We start from the raw sequence: 17,735 nt of genomic DNA on the forward strand, positions 1-17,735 counted from the left end.
CTGCCCAATCTTAGAAACAAAGATGCTGCCAATAAGATTTCTAGGTTTAGCTGTTCAGGTTCCCCAAAAGAAGTTCAGTGCTGCCACTTACTAATTTTCAGATAAGCAGATCTTCCTGTCCTTACCTGATGTCAGAAAGGCCAAGGTACCAATTGTTTCATTGGACATAATGTTGTGGAATCGAGCCAATTGCCCAAACATCTGCAGACTGGCCTCCTTTTCTCTACGGGCCTCTGGAGACAAACTGTCCCATTCACCTTGGTCCCTCTCAATCTGTTGAATCTTTATCTTGCTTAAGTACTAAAGAAAGTGGAAACAATTAATGGGATGAAGCAAGATTCTTAATTAAATCTCAATTCAAAAAACAAGGATTATTTTGCATAAGGCAGTGAGCTAGATAATAAGGAAAAATGAGAGTCAAGGGAGGGAAAATACTTCAAGGATTTGCTTAAAATGAAACTGAATTTTAAAAAAAGGTCAGTATAAGTCACTGTAGATGAGATTTTCCAAGACCATATAAGAAAAATAGAACTCTAGAGGATATCTTTACTTAGAGTTTAAAACTTTAAGATATTAAAATTTAAAATAACACTAAGACTTTTGGAACATCCTGTATATCTCATCATGGAGCTTGAATAATAGGCAGAAGTTGAAGAGATACTGATGTCACCTCTAAACTGTTCTAAAGTTTCCTAATTAGAACTGTGGACAAGTGAAATGGGCTACTTCAGGAGATAATGATGGTGATGGTAGGTAACATTTATATAGTGCTCACTAGTGCAGCACTAGTGTAGGCACAGTGCTAAGAGCTTTACAATTATCTCATTTTGTTCTAACAAATGGGGTAGTTGCTATTATTATTTCCATTTTACAAATGGCAAGCTTTTCTACCTTTGAGAGTATTCATAAGGAGGCTAGATGACTCTCATCTGCAAAGGTATAATAGAGGGTTCAGATATGGGTTAGACAAGAAGACTGTGAAGTTCTCCTAAACATTACATATCTGTAAAACTGTGTATTAGGTGAAAATGAATACTTAGGTCAACTAGGCAAGTAGGAGGAATCAGAGGATCATAGATGTAGAAGTAATAAGGGACCTTAGAGATCATCTAGTCCAATACTCTCATTTTACAGTTAGGGAAACATACTAGAAAGGGAAGCTGACTTGCAGAAGATCAAGATTTAAATTCTGGCCCTCAGAGTCCAGATCTGATGCCCTTTTCACAATCAGGATACTTCTTGTCATTAAGAAAGCTCTTATCAGGTTTGTAAAAAGGACTGTACTTATTTAGAAGTCTGTTTCTCTTGATATTCTTTTGGGAAACACAATAACAAATAGCTGCATGCAAATAACATCTGTTTTGCCTTTTTGTTACAGTGGCTCTTGCAGGGAGGAAGATCTGCCCATAGCATGGCCCGTTCTCTTACTCTTCTGAGTTTATAAAGAATATTACCTGAAAATGCCAGGTTCAGAAAAGTAACACAAGATAAAATCTTTGGTGTTTCTACATAAGTAGCAGTGGGCATGGCTAATCAACAAGAGGTCTACATGAACCCAGTAGGCTGTCCCCAAGGTTTAACTGCTTGGCTTCCATCTGGGGAGTTGTCCTCCCTTGCTCCCATCATGGGGAAGGGAGGTTTTTGCTCAGTGGATAAAAGCTGCTTTTTATAGTAGTAGCAATAAGCAGTTCTATTAGGTGAGCTTAATTACACCCAAGGGGTTGAAAAATACCCAAGTATGTTTTATAGTTTTTAAAACCTCAAAATATAATTTTTTCTGCAATACCTTGTCATTATTACTCATGATTTGTGAGATGAAGAATACTGACAATTTGGGATTCCCCACATAAAAACCTACCCTAAACCAACCTCTCTTATTTTGCAGATCTGGCTGTAAGAGTTAATTTTACCAAATCCCTTTGTCCAGATTCAATATATCTTTTCATCTCTTTCCTGAGGCAGCTCATTCCTACCCAGATTGCTTCAATGCCCCTTGATATTGGCTAAAAGAGGGAAACTACTTGGTAGACTCCCCTATCGGGTGTGATAACCATATCTAGTTCTACTTGTGTACTCTCAAGCTCAGTGGGAGAGATTGATCTTGCTTTTATTACAGAAGCATGAGGTTGCTTTGTTATGACTAGAAGGGTATGAATTTATGATCTCATAAAATGGAGATTGTCAAACCAATTTCTTACCTGTATGGCTTCATCCAATAGGAAGATGGCATCATTCATCAACAGGTTAAGGAAGCGGAGGAAGAGAGGGGGATTCATGGCCTCCAAATTTTCAGAGGCATAATCAGCTAGACCCTGCAAACCCATTCCAAGAGAAAAAATACATTAACATAAAACCATAGTCACTTGGGGCTTTTTAAAGAAAATGAGAGATTTCTTTTCTTTCCTTCTTAAAAAAAAAAACCGAACCAAAAAAACCATATTTTCTACATGGTATAAGAAAGAAGGGCAACAAGGGCTAGGTAATCAGGAGTTAATGAATTGCTCAGGATCACACAGCTAGGAAGTATGTGAGTCACATTTGAACCCAGGCCCTCTGGAATCCAGGCATGGTGCTCTATCTGCTATGCTACTTTGTTGTCCCCAAGAAGACTGGTTTCACAATAAATCATCTTACCTTTATGCTTTCTCTATAGGAGTCTGTTCCCCACATGTACTTTAAGATAGGATACATGGGGCGGCGGTAGTTAAACTTTTGTTCAAACTGATGAGGGTCTCCTAGAGAAGGCCGATAGAAGAAAGAATAATCAGGTATGGTGTGGGTGTTAGTGAGAGTGAGGAGAGTAGCAATCCCCTTTCATTTCAAAGCTGCCAAGGTCCCTTGTGGTATCTGTGTTCAGTTACCATCTGCCCAGGGCAAGGATGGGATGTTTGCTCATTTACTTATAATGGGCAATGGGTATACAGAACACCTTGCTCAGCAAGAAAGCTTTATCACAACAGGTATCTGAAAAGCAATCAAACTACAAAACAAAGCCAAGTCACTACCAAATTCAAATACAAGGCACCCATTAAGCTTTGCCGTGAAAGTGCCATAAGCGCAGCAATAGAAGTGAAGACCCAATGCAGAGATATATTTCTTAACATATTCCTCGTCCTAGGACAGGAGATGTGGTAGTGGACTGTGATTTCAGAATCTTGACTTTCCTAGCTATTATCATGGTTATTGACTGGGGGGGTGGAGGAGTGGGTGGGAAGGGATTGGGAAGCAGGAGCAAAGTTTTCCAGTTTTGTTCAAATTTAACATCTGTACTAAGCTCAATTCAGTCTCTATATTCTTGGAACTCCATCTCCCAACCATGAGATCAACTGGTTCCTGATAACACTGAAAGACAGGAAGTCAGAATATGACACTGCATCCTAGCCTCAGGGACAGATAACCTGGTGCTCAGAATGCTTTTGACATAATAGTGCTCTCATTGACTACCCTGTAACAGGGCTTGAATGACAAATTGAGACATTCTGCTTTTTGGATGTGTCGCTATTGGCACACTATCTGGCCACAACTAGTGGTCCCACTGCCCAGCAAAGAAGAGAAGACCACCTGACAGCATTTTAAGCCCAATAGGCAGATAATAGGGTGGCTAAGATGGGAAAAGCCTCAGTTAACAAAAGTTGTCTTTGCTCCTGATGTTTTGCAGTTTTACCCAGATAAGGGAAAAGAAGGGTCTGTGTGCACTCATTAGATAGACTAATGGGTCTAACTGACTCTGATTTGATCAAGTCTGGTACTCAAGTAGCTACTGCCCCCTCCTCACAAAAGATTTGCCAGGCTGTCTGTCAGTGTCTAAGTGTCAGGGCCCTTCACAGTGGCTTACCTGTAAACTCGATGTCTACAAAGACTTTGATAAGGGCCTCTGCAAGCTGGGCTGCATAGGGATAGTTGCAGAACACACGCTTACGATGGAAAACGCTGGACACCAGGGGATTTGGAGGTTGGTCTAGATGTGGCATGACTGCTTCTAGTACCTCTGCCAGTTTGGCCCTCAGGTGGGGGTTCTTCATTCTATAATGTATTTAGAAGATGGGATAACGTAAGTATGGGTAGAACCAGCTGCCTAATTAGTGGCGGTCTATTATTTTTAAACAATCAATTTGGATGAACGTGTACAATCCATGCTCCTCTCTAAAACAAATGAAGCAGGTATATACAACTTTAAAATAATGAGTTTCTGGGGGTAATGCTGGGCATAACATGATTCCTAAGAAGGTATCTCATGTGATGCCTATCTGAAGACTTAGAGGTCCTTCTTAGTGTCATAATTCTATAAAATATAGAACTTTAATCTTTGATTCAATTCCACAAACATTTATTCAGTGCTTCTTGCAATGGGCTAGGCACTAGCTACACAAAAATAACTAAAAATAGTTCCTGTCCTCTAGAAGTTTCCATCATGATCAGAGACATGTAAAACAGGTAAGTAAATATAAGAGAATTTGAGGAGTGATAAGGAGAGTAGGCGTGTTGTTAGGAAGGAGCCTGGAAATAAATAAATGAATGAATGAATAAATGAACAAACATAAACAAACAAACAAATAAATAAGTAGGAATTTGGCCTGGCTGAACTTTGAAGAAAGCTAAGGATTCTAAGGGGAGATGAAGAGTCCATTCCCGACTGGAAACACATGGAGAGACAATGGAATGCCCAATTTGATGAAGAGTAAATAGGCAGGCCAGTTTGGTTATAGAGTGAGTGAAATAAGTCCAGTGCCATATTGTGGAGGAATTTAAATACCAAACTGAGTTTGTATTTTACTAGTCTCAATAAGGAGTTTCTAAATCCTATTACACATGTTAATGCTTATTAATTGTTTAGTTTTCTATTTGTTAAATGTATCTAATATTTTCATCACAATTATATTTTAAGTTTCATGAAGGTTGAGAACATGACCTACACATAATTTTCATTATCGTTAGTGCCTCCTACACAAAAGGTGCTTAATCAATGCTTGGTGATTGATGGTTTCTCATTAAGTCCACTAGTTCTATGAAAGCTAGGCAATGACTTCTGGTTTCCATCTTTAAAAATTAGAAAAATGTAGGCCCACCTTTTCATTTAGATGAACATACTGTCCTTGATAGAAGATGATTATAAAAGGGAAGATTGGAATAGAGCAGAGATAGTATAGCACATCTCTAATAAAAACAACTGCTCTCCAGAATTATGGAGCATTTTAAGGTTTGTATAGCACTTTCTTTATAACTCTTATATGAGATAGGTAAGAGCAAGTGTTATTTTACCACTTTACAAATGAGAAAGCTAAAGGCTGAATGGGTTAAATCACTTGCCCATAATCAGAACTAGAGAGGTAGAATTTTTATCAGTCTGTAGACTCCAAATCAAGGACTGCAAGGCCAAGCTTTACTGTTGCTATTATTGTTTGCAGTTAATTATAAGTCATTAGCTGTAACTGGTTAGGTTTGATATGATGGTGGTTCTGCTTTAACAAGGGATTAACAGTTGAAATCCCATCTGCAGGCCAAACTCTCTGAGGGCAAAATCCTTTGCTTATTATGTCTCTCAAGTGTGGAATTCTTGGCTACCCCCAAGGAAGGACGGGTGAGTCATTAATGTTAACATAAGTGCTCAAGGCATCCCCTTATGATTTAAGCTTGTTTATTCTTGGTTTGAAAGCACTCTGGATATTCAGTAGCTCTATATAGTGACAGAATTCAAGTTGTTGGCACATTACCTCTCTACACTCCCAGTGAAAATGGTGACAAAATGAAGAACTTGCTCCAGGGAATCAGCTGATGTCTCCAGGATGTCATCAGCAAAGCGCCGTAAGAAAATGAGAAAATCTCCCAGGTTATCCGCAAAAAATTCTGTAAATGGAAATGTTCACTCATCTTTCTTGATGGGTTAGGAACCCGGGCCGTGTATTTGATCCTTTCCCACTTTGCAATATTTAAATTTTCCTTTACCCTACATTTGTGGTAGAACTTAAGAGATTTTCATTTGATTTGTGTAAGTTTAGTGGGAAAGTGTTCAATTCCAGTCAAGGTACAGAGCCAAATGAGAAACTCTATTTTTACTAAGTTGATTTCTATGTCTATCAACTCATTGAGAAGTAATGGTATAGGGTTCTGAACACATCATATCAATGATTACAGAGCTTAGCAAACTGATATATTATGCTAGTGATTTCCTCTTTGGCCCACAAAGCTAACTGCTGTTTTAAAAAATATTTATATGGATGTTTAAAAAGTTTCTAATATGGATAATTAAACAATTAGCTGGGTAAAAAAGCCTATATTGTGATTGCTGATGACATTCCTTATCATTCACCTTCTTACACACAACCATACCCTCCTATACCACATTTCTGGGTGTCGCTTTTAACTTTTTAGACATCTCATACTCCTCTTCTTCATATAATTTTTGCTTTATCCAAACTGGATTAATAGTCATCCCCTTAACGATAGTCTTCTCCTTAAAGTCTTGAACTTTCCCACTTTTGCTTATGCCTTCCCCTGTAAATGGAATTTCTTTTCCTGTTATCTCTGCCTTTTAACATCTTAATCCTTCTTTAAGGCCCATAATAAATAGCACTCATTCTATGAAGACTTCCCTGATCCCCAAAAGATAAGTGATCTTTTTCTCATCTGCCTTTATAGGACTTTGTGTTTTTATTACACATATACATTCTAATTTGTATTACATATGTGTTTGGTCATAACTACTATATAGTAATTCCTTAAGGGGAGGGACTATCCTATTTTTGAATTTCTTCCAGCACCCAATGTGGCACATTTCACAAGGTAGACACTTAACTGATTAGCGAAGTTGACATGAATTGTTGAATAAATGAATAAAGAATATTCTATGGGCAGGTAGGTAGTGCAGTGGATAGACAGCAAGGTCTGGAGATGGGATGTTTGGGGTTCAAATCTGGCCTCCGACACTTCCTATCTGTGTGGCCCTGTGCAAGTCACTTAAGCCCAACTGCCTACCACTCTTCTGCCTAAGAACCAATACTTAGTATTGAATCTAAGACAGAAGGTAAGGGTTTGAAAATAACAAAGAAAAAAAGAATATTCTATTTTTGGGGAAGACCACAAATGATAAGTCTATAGATAATAAAAGCTAAAATCTGGCCAAAAGACTTAACATAAAAAAAAATATCATTGGTTCTATGCTGAAATTCTTCTCCTGTATATAGTCAGTAATATAAAAACTATATTCATTGAGGAAATCTTTATATAGGTAGAAGCTTGTAGAAGAATAATGGCATCTAAATAAAAATGATTGCTTTGGAAATTTTTATTAATCCTTAGAAGACTAATTTTCTGACTTGCATACCAGTGGGTTCCTTCTACACTTCTACTGCTAAACAACATACACAACATTAAACGGTTGCTCTCTGAAAAGGACTGAAAATAACCCTGAGGGAGTTATATCTGAAGCTTAAGCTTCTGGAATGACTCAGTTCAGAGTCAGTCAGTTGTAAACAGGAAGCTCCCAAGAAGAATCAACTCACCTGGCACATAAGCCAAAGAGCTATACTGATCTGGCAAAGGGAAGATCAGCTCTGCTGGCTCTGTGCCTTGGTTGCCAATGGCTAGCTGAACAAGAAGAACAGCCATGGACACCTGCAAATTGAGACAGTTTTGCAGCATCTGTGGCTCAGTCATGGCAGTCTTGGTGGAGAGATAGATGGTCATCAAGCGCTCAAACTGCTCTCGGAGGCTGTCTGCAGTAGGGCTGGCGCTTTGTTGAGCTTCACGCCAGGCGACCTGTAGCCGGTGCAAGCTCTGGTTGATTTTTACCATCTGATCATGCAACCTGCCCAAGGGAGATCAGTCAGAATAAGTCTAAATGGAGGCACAATGGAAGCCAATTGGAATCAATTATGAGAGTCCTGATTTAATCGCAATATTCACATTCTTGAAAGGGATAAAACCCAATGTCATCCCCACACATTGCAAATGCTTAAAAATATCTGCTGAATTGACTTGAGGAACTTCTTAGTTAAGTAGCATGTAGAGAACAATCCACTAGTTTCTTATCTTAGAAAACAATGAAATGGCCCAACCATTCTGGAAAGCAATGTAATATTCTGTGTTAAAAAGTGTCTAAAACAGAGATATCTTTTGACCCAGAGACCCCATTGCTAGGAATTTATTTCAAAGAAGTTAAATGAAGAAAGGTCCCATAGTCACTAAAATTGCAGCATCTTTTACAGCAGTAAAAAAAATAGGAACCCAGTAGATATTCATTCAGTGGGTGATGGCTACATGAATCCAGGTAGACAGAGTGTAATAGATTATGTTGTGAATAATGAGTATGACTGCAATGAAGCATGAGAAGGCATGAACTGATGCAAAATGAAGCAGATCAGGAAAACAACACATACATATCACACACACATATAAAATAACTATAAATGGAAACAAAAAAACTCACTTTATAAAGATTATGCTAAGTCCCCAAAAAGGGGAGAGAAAATGTACCTCCCACTCTTCTTTACAGAGATGGGCTACTACAGGTAGGAATGAAACACTCAATATATACTGTCAGGTTCTTCTGATATGTTGGGCTGGTTTTGTTGAACTGCTTACAGATAGTGTGGTGCAGTAGATATTGAGGTGGGCCTGGAGTCTGAAAGACATGAGTTCAAATCCAACCTCAGACAGTTACTAGCAGTGTGACTGAGCAAATCACTTAATGTTTGCCTCAGTTTCCTCAACTGTAAAATGGGAATAATAATAATATCTATCTCACAGGGTTGTTGCAAGTTGAGATATTTGTAAAGCATTTAGCATAATGTCTAGCACACAGTAGGTGCTTAATAAATTCCACATAGCCTTGTACAATAGTTTCAGGAGGCAAAAGTCATGATTTCTTAGTATCATATACCTGGTTTATTTTTTAAGCTAAAAAAAAAAATCTCAACTGGTGGAAGAAATTAATAATGATCTCTTAAGATCCAGCAGCCAAAAAAGGGATAAGTCACAAAGTAGCTCCCAGTTCTTTATTTTTCAAATTATAACTAAGTTATTCTAAATAGGCTATTATGTAAATGCTTCTCAAATGAGAGAAAGTCTTACAACTCAGAATTAAGAAGTGTCAGTTTTCTTTGTGAAGAAACAGAAATTCTCACCAATGGCTAATTGATCATTATGCTCTGTAGATAATGGTCATTAATCTTTAGATGTTATTTGAAGAGTAAATGAAACTCATTCTTGTTTTTGAACTCCAGGAGATTGGGGGACACTACACCCTGAATTTTCATCTGTAGTCTGATTTCAGAGGTCACTGGTGGAGAAAGAAGATCTCTAATAAATGTTATTCTACATGACACTGTAGTAAATTCTAGGTTTCAAAGTGCTTTTGGTATATAGGCAGAATTTTATTTAAAAATTTTTCAGAAATCTTTGGCTGATCTTGAAAAGCTCTAGTGTAGATTCTCTCTAATTACTTAAAGTTGTTATATCTAACTTCCTTTACTGGAACATTCCACTAATTGTGTTGGGTGTTTTTACCCTTACAGAATAGTCCAATCAGAAAAATCTTACAAAATACTGGTCAGTAGGCCAGAACTGAGACATCTTATCCACTCTTAAGCTTTTGGAACCCTAACCTTCTTGTCATCAAAATTCATATTCCCCAAAGCTCCTAATTCTTAATGTAAAAGTTTTTGGGGATCCTTTTTATAGCTGGATATCTCATGAAATAAATTGTTTAGCTTTTTCCTACTCCCACCTCTGTGCAGTGTCCTGGTCCTTTGCATTATAAAACAGACTATCAGTGTCTTGAGAGTAGAATGGTATACAGAGAGCCAATTATCTATCAGAAATTTCAAACTGATATCCATAGGCACCTCAAATTCATTAAGTCCGGTATAACTCATTCCCTATCTCCCCCTACCAAATCCACCTCTTAAATTAATTCCCCTATTTCTGTTGAGGGTAAGACAATCCTCCTATGTTAGGAATGTCAACATCATCCTCCACTCCTCAATCTTCCTCATCTCCCTCACTCCACATATCTCATCAGTTGCCAGACCTCGCTTCTCTGCTTCTACAGCAGCTTTCTCATATGTTCCCTTCTCAACACTCCAAACAGTCACTACTTTAGCTTTAGCCCTCACCACTCCTAGTTAAGGCTATTGTACCACTTCCTGATCAGCTTCCCTGCCTCTTTTCTCTCTCTACCCCAACCCAGCTCCACAGTTGCCAAAATTATTTTCCTTAAGTGACAGTGGGACCATGTCACTCTCCTACCAGGGCAACACAGTCTCCCTATTACATGTAGGATAAATTATAAACTTCTTTGTTTGGCTTTTAAAGCCCCTCAAAAACTGGCCCCAGCCTATTTTACCAGTCTCATTATATACTGTTCTCCTTTCCTAAACTCTAATCCAGCCAAATTGGCCTTCTCTCTATTCTTCATGCATGGCACTCCCCATCTCTGTTTTCTACGTTTCTGGATTGGCCATCTTCTATGCCTAAAATACACTACTGCCTTCTTACCTCTGACTTATAGAATCCTTTGCTTCCTTTTTAAGACTCAACTCAAAGATCACCTTATTCATGAAGCCTTTCCTAATTCCCTAACTACTACTAAAGGAAGGAGAAAGGGAAGGGAATAATTATTTCTATAGGCCTTATTATGTGCCAGGCACAGTGCTAAGCACTTTTTTCAAATATTATTTCATTTTATCCTCACCAAAAAACACCCTCCAAAGTAGGTGCTATTATTATCCTCATTTTACAGTTGAGGAAACTGAAGTAAATAGAAGTTAAGTGGCTTGCCCAGGGTCACACAGCTAGTAAGTGTCTAAGGCTGGATTTGAATTCAGGGAGATCCATAACTATGCCATTTATTTTGCATTTGTCCTATATATATATATTTATTCTGCATATACTTATATTCATGTGTTATCTCTGATGGAATGTAGTAAACACCTTGAGAACATTCCCAAAGTATTCCCAAATATATTCCCAAAATCTTGGATAGTATCTAGAACATAGGGAACATTTAATAATTGCTTGATTAATTATTATAATTGTCTTCCCAGACTAGTGTAGTGAAAAGAATTAAGAGAAAAACTTAAAATTGTTGATCTCTTACCCGCAAAGTGCTAGTGAAGATTTCATAGACTGAGATTGGTATCCAATTTTTAAAGGTTCTCTCAAGTATGAAACAAATACATTAAATTCTATTTTTTCCCCTTAGAAACTATTATAAATTTTAAGTCTTGAATGAGACTTTCCTTCTGAGATTCATCTTGGACAATCCTGGTTATAGAAGATGATTATATTATACAACAGCAGAGTTACAAACCTGTGAAACCCCACATGCAAGGTGTACTGTGTTAGGACCAGGTTCTCTGTCACCAGGTTGTAGTTTTGGGCAAACTGTATCTCCTGGTCACTCTCTTTAGGGATTAAACAGGTCTCTTTCTCTAAACCTTAAAAAAAAAAAAAAATTAGCACAGAGTAACCCTGTCCTTGACTGCTAACTTCAGAGAAAAGGAACTCATGGTAGAATTGAGAGTCCAGTTGAAAATTACCTGATTACCTGACATAAAGTCATTCATTCACTTCTATGGTTACCTTTCTTACATCTCTCCTCTCTGCCTCATCTATTTTTCCTTAGAAAGAGATTGGAAGGGGGCAGCTGGGTAGCTCAGTGGATTGAGAACCAGCCCTAGACATGGGAGGTCCTAGGTTCAAACCTGGCCTCAGACACTTCCTAGCTGTGTGGCCCTGGGCAAGTCACTTGACCCCCATTGCCTAGCCCTTACCACTCTTCTGCCTTGGAGCCAATACACAGTATTGACTCCAAGACAGAAGGTAAGGGTTTAAAAAAAAAAGAAAAAAAAAAGAAAGAGACTGGAAAGGATTGGGAGGAGCAGCTAGGTGGCTCAGTTGACTAGTGGGCTAGTGGCTCACTGCCCAGCCCTTGCTACTCTTCTGCCTTAGATCTAATACACAGTATTAATTCTAAGATAAAAGGTAAGGGTTTAAAAAAAGAAAAGATATTTTATTTTACCAATTACATGTAATAACAAATTTCCACATAAGTTTTTCAGTAATATGATCCAAATTGTCTCCCTCCCTGCTTCTGGAGCTGGCAAGCAATTTGATCTGGGCTATATATGTACTGTCATGCAAAATATATTTCCATATTGATCATTTTTATAAGAGAATAATCAAATAAAACCAACCCCCCCAACCCAAATAAACTAAAGTGAAAAGGTAGATAGTATTCTTCGTCATAAGTCCCTTAGAATTGTCCTAGATCACTATATTGATGAGAGGAGCTAAATCTATCACAGTTCATCATTCCACAATATTGCTGTTTTTATGAAGTCATCCTGTTCATCATTTCTTATAGCACAATAGTATTTCATCACCACCACATATATAATTTGTTCAGCCATCCCCCAACTGATTGACATCCCTTCAATTTCTAATTCTTTGCTACCACAAAAAGAGCTGCTATAAATATTTTTGTACCAGTATGCTCTTTCAACTTTTTTTTTATCTTTTTGGGATAAGATCTAGTAGTGGTATTTATAGTTTTTTGGGTATAGTTCCAAATTACTCTTCAGAATGGTTGGATCGATTCACAACCCCACCAACAATACATTAGTGTCCCAATTTTGCTAAATTCCCTTCAATATTTATCACTTTCCTTTACTGTCATATTAGCCAATCTGATAGGTGTGAGTGAGGTGGCACCTAAGTTGTTTTAATTTGCATTTTTCTAATCAAGAGGGACTTGGAACATTTTTATATGATTATTACCTTTGATTTCTTAATCTTATTCATCTGCTTCATCAACTGCTTATTCATATTCTTTGACCATTTGTCAATTGGGGAATGATTTGTATTTTTATAAATTTGACTTAGTTCTCTATATATTTGAGAAATAAAACCTTTATCAGAGAAATTTGTTATAAAATTTTCCACCAGTTTGTTATTTCCCTTCTAATCTTGGTTATATTGGTTTTGTTTGTACAAAAACCTTTTTAACATAATATAGTCAAAATTATTCATTTTACTTCTTATGATGTTCTCTATTTCTTGTTTGGTCATAAATTCTTCCCTTCTCCACAGATCTGACAGTAAACTATTCTATGAGATAAGGGTTTTTTGGGGGGGAAAAAAAGAAAGATTAAAAGAAGACAGGTAAAAATATAAGAAGAAACTTCTTTGGACAACACATATACAACATAGGTTGATGATAGTCTTCTGTTTTACCTTGCATATGCACATTCTTTATCCTTCTCTCTTCATCATTTAGCTCTTTGAGGGCACAGTAGGTAGGATTAAAGGTTAGCAGCCTAGTGGACTTAGGTTTGCAAAAAGGCTGGCACAGCTTCAGGAGGGCAGCACCCAGATTCAGGAAGAAGGCATCTGAGGCATACATCTGGAAGAAGATTTCTGGCATCTGATTGGCCCAGATCTTGGTACGGCCTGAATTAGCATATAGGCAGTTTCCAAGCCAGGACAAGATCCAGTGCTTGGTGTCTGGAGAGAGCTGGAGCAAATTCTTCAGCATTTGGTAAATCTTCTCATGGAATTGAGCCATGAACTATTAAAAACAAAACAACACCAAAAAAGTCCAGTTTTACATTCCTAACATTTATAGCCAAACACTGTCAGTTCATTTCCAACAACATGCCAATCTTGTCCTCTCCACTTCAGATTTTTTTTTCTTTTGGAACTTTTTTGAGCCCTCAACAATAATTTTCTTGATAAGGTTCTGGATACAGAAGGCTTTATAGCCTTGGAGAAAGTCATGTTAATTGGATAGTTCCCCTACCTACTATATCAGATTTCTAGGTGCCTAAAATGAATTCTGAGAAAGTAGTGAATTCATCTGAGAAGAGGGAGAGAACAAGAGAGTGAGTGTAATAGTATATGTGTGAGGTTAAAGCAAATTTTTGGATAGTATGGCAGCAAGGGACGGAGATATGCACTGCAAGGTAGAAGCCTATTCTCAACTACACCTCCAGTTTTATTTCTGCTGTCTCTGCATTTCAACAGGAGCTATTTCTTTCAGTAGTTACAACAGAACACCAACTACTTCTATAATGATCAATGAAAATTATTTACTCCCTAAAAGGAGCTCAGACCACCTTATTTACAACTATTTTCAGAAGACCCTTTGTTTTCCTTAAGGCTTGGGGCCTGGTATCCAAGTGAGAAGTTCCACCTGATGGATGTTGGCCTCCTGCACTTTGATCTCTTGAGGACTGGACCGGGATGGATTCAAGAAGTAGCCATGATTCTCCACTACCCCTGGAGTCTTTAATAAGCAGGAGATACTCAGAATTACTCCTAGTAAGGTCTTCTGGTACATCTGTCCATTGCTGGGGTCCTTAGGCTGAATGTACTCTACAAAAACCTGTAGGAAAGTGGAAAAGAGCTCTTCTGATCTGCCTGTACAGGAATAATTGGATCATTGTGTCAAGATCAAAGAATCTAAGGAATAGGAGACAAGAAAAAAACAATATTTTGGGGCTTCATTCATCTCTAAAGATAATTACACTGAGATAAGTCATCTGAAAATCATCCAAGGTTAGAAGAATATTGGATCTTTAGCACAAAAAGCTGCAGTAGGACCGTCTCAAATTTGTGGACTTACTTTTGCAATATCCTTCTGCCTTGTGAAATAGAGGAGAATATCTAGATATGTGTATAGCAAGATTTGACAGAGATCTAAGTCTTTTATTCTGCTCAACAAAATGTCAAATACTGGAACCATGACTTCTTGAAATGTCCGAACTTCTTGATCCATTGTCAGGGCTTGAATGACCTCTTCAAGGAACTCAGTTACATCTTCAAAATCTAATAATGGAACAAGAAAATAGGAAAAGAAAGTGGGCCAGAGAAACTGAAGGTGGCTATATAAATCTAGTACTTTACCCTTTTTCATATTTATACTTATATTCTAGCATTCGTCTATAAGATATAGCTTCCTTTGATAGAAAACAGCATGATGTAATGAAAAGACTGTTGGATTTGGAGTTAGGAGATCAAGAAATGAATCCTGCTTCAGACATTTACTCATATATGGTTGTGAACAAATCGTGTAGTCATCAATAAAAACACATTAATTAAGTGCTTACTGAATGCAAAGCACTGTGCCAAGGGCCAGGAATACAGCTTACATGGTAAGAAAACAGCATGGTAAAGTGGGAAAATCCAGAGTTTGCTTGTCAAAGGACATGGTTTCAAATCCCACCTCTTACAAGTCTTCCTAAGAAAGCAGGACATTATCATGAATTTAATCACCCTTTCTATGAGGATGACTCATAGGTTTGTATATCCAGCCCCTCTCACATGTAAGCATTAATTCTGCATTCCCGATTGCCTAGGGAATACTTCATACTGGACTCTGTCACAGAGGCATCTCAAACTCAACATATCCAAAACTGAACTCATTCTCTTCCCCATGAAAACCCTTCCAAATTTCCCTATTTCTGACAAGGGTACCATTCTTTCCCAGCTTTATAACCTTGGTATTATCTTCAACTCTCCACTCTCCTTTACCCTAGCTATATCCAGCTGTCATATTGGACCATTTCTACATTTCTTTACACTCACATAGCTACCACCTAAACAAATAGTTCAGGCTATTATCACATCTTAAATAGATTATTTTAACAGCTTCCTAATCAGCTTCCCTGCTGTAAGTCCCTCCTCACTCCAGTCCATCCTATATGCTGGCTGTGTAATTCCTCTACTCAATGAATTCCAATGGCTTCCTACTGCCTCTAGGATAAAACAAGCAGCTACCGAGCTGACCCTGACTTCTTTGTCTAGCCTCACTGGATATGCTCTTCATCGTTCACTCTATGATATGGCCAAACCAGGCTTCTCTTTGTTCCTCAAATCTAACACTCCATCTCCAGGCTCTGCTGTTCTTCCTCCTTACTCTCTATTAGGCCACCTTCTTCCTTTAATATGCATTTCAGGGAACTAAGATGGCAGGGTAAAAGGACACTCCAATCCCCAGATCCCTCCCCACATGCAAATAGAAAAAGAAAATAAATCGCCTCAAAACAAAAGAAAGCTGTAAGAATACTTTTCATTGAGGTAAAAGGACAGAGAAACCCAGGGAGCACAGCATCGACAAAAACCAGCAGATCTTGGAGGATTCCACCACTCTGCCAGAGGCAACAGAGCTATAGAACAAGAAAGAGCCTAGCTGGGACTACTCTACATGGGTAAAGAAGGAAACCTACTAACTCTCATGTGGCTTTGGAGCCCTGGAGCTACAAGGGAGCAGAGAGGGAGAACTGGAACTACAGTGAAGTAACCTACTCCCTCACATGGCAGCCAGAACTCAAAGCAAGGGACCTGCTCAGCATAGGCCAGTTGGTAGGGGCTAGGAAGCAGCAGAGTGGGAACCAGACCAGCTCACAAAACAATAGGGTAAATGGTAGCATGAAGTACTGAATATAGCTGGACAAAACAGCTATAAACCTCCTTAAAGCAAGTCAGCAGGGCCAACTTCTTGATAGATACACTGCTCAAGGAACAAGGGCAGTCAATCCTACCCCAAGTACCAGAGAAGAATACTCTGTAAGCTTGAGGTGGTGCACCCCACTATCCCAGGAACAAAAAAGAACCTCAAGAGATAGATAAGGTAATGAGGGAAAAACAATCAGAAAAATGAGCAAAAGACAAAAAACAAACAAACAAAAACCTGACCTGAGAAAGTTACTTTAGTGATAAGGAAGACCAAAATATGAATTCAGAAGAGGACAACTACGACAAAAAGGAAATATGGGAAGCCTGAAAAGAAAGTGTGAAAGAATGCCAGGCCTCAAAAGAATCCCAGAAAGAACTTGAAAATAAGTTAAAAAACCAAATAATAAGAGAATTGACAGAAAAATTCAACACCTGAGGGAAAAAATTTCACTGAAGAAATCCACTCCCTCAAAACTAGAGTAGGGGGCAGTTAGGAGGTACAGTGGGTTAAGAGCCAGGCCCAGAGATGGAAGGACCTGGGTTTGAAATCTAGCCAGAGATATTTCCTAGCTGTGTGACCCTGGGCAAGTCACTTTAACCTCCCATTGCCTAGTCCTCACTGTTCTTCTGCCTTGGAATCATGATTCTAAGATGGAAGGTAAAAGTTAAAAAAAAATTATGTAAGACTATGAGCCATTCCTTAATGTCAAAATATATGAACAGAGTTTTTGGATGAAGAAAATCAAAGCTATATATAAAAATTACTGTAGATCATTATTGATTAGAGTAATACAAATCAAAACAACTCTGAGATATCGCACACATTTCAGATTGGATAAAATGATTAAAGGGAAAAATGACAAATGTTGGAGGGAATGTAGAAAAACAGGGACACTAATATACTGTTGGTCAAATCATGAACTAATCCAACCATTTTTTGTAGAACAATTTAGAATTATGCCCAAAGAATTATAAAACTGTGTATACCTTTTGATCCAACAATACCACTATTAGGTTTATTTCCTAACATGATCGGGAAAAAAAGAAGAGAATCTATTTGTTCTAAAATATTTATAGCAGCTCTTTGTGGTGACAAAGAACTGAATATTGAAGGAATGTTTATCAATTGGGGAATGGCTAAACAAAATGTGGCATGTGACTGTGATGAAACACTAATGAACTGAAGAAATGACAAAAGTTTAATTGTTTAAAAACATGGAAAGACCTACATAAAGTCATGAAGAGTGAAATGAGCGGAACCGAGCAAACATTATACACAG

At 38.0% G+C, this 17,735-nt stretch overlaps 1 protein-coding gene across 1 annotated transcript in view; it reads right to left on the reverse strand.

The window, feature by feature from the left end:
* Positions 1-17,735, reverse strand: part of UBE4A (ubiquitination factor E4A) — a 46,419-nt gene that overhangs the window by 9,170 nt on the left and 19,514 nt on the right. Inside the window, exons 7-16 of the mRNA XM_001370630.4 lie at positions 14,624-14,826; positions 14,192-14,383; positions 13,234-13,567; positions 11,309-11,435; positions 7,500-7,804; positions 5,712-5,844; positions 3,836-4,023; positions 2,635-2,735; positions 2,199-2,312; positions 126-300 (exon numbers count right to left, since the gene is read on the reverse strand). Coding sequence (XP_001370667.2) covers positions 126-300; positions 2,199-2,312; positions 2,635-2,735; positions 3,836-4,023; positions 5,712-5,844; positions 7,500-7,804; positions 11,309-11,435; positions 13,234-13,567; positions 14,192-14,383; positions 14,624-14,826 — 1,872 coding nt within the window. The remainder of the gene's footprint in view (positions 1-125; positions 301-2,198; positions 2,313-2,634; positions 2,736-3,835; positions 4,024-5,711; positions 5,845-7,499; positions 7,805-11,308; positions 11,436-13,233; positions 13,568-14,191; positions 14,384-14,623; positions 14,827-17,735) is intronic.

Source organism: Monodelphis domestica, chromosome 4 (assembly GCF_027887165.1).
Source record: "Monodelphis domestica isolate mMonDom1 chromosome 4, mMonDom1.pri, whole genome shotgun sequence".
NCBI lineage: Eukaryota > Metazoa > Chordata > Mammalia > Didelphimorphia > Didelphidae > Monodelphis > Monodelphis domestica.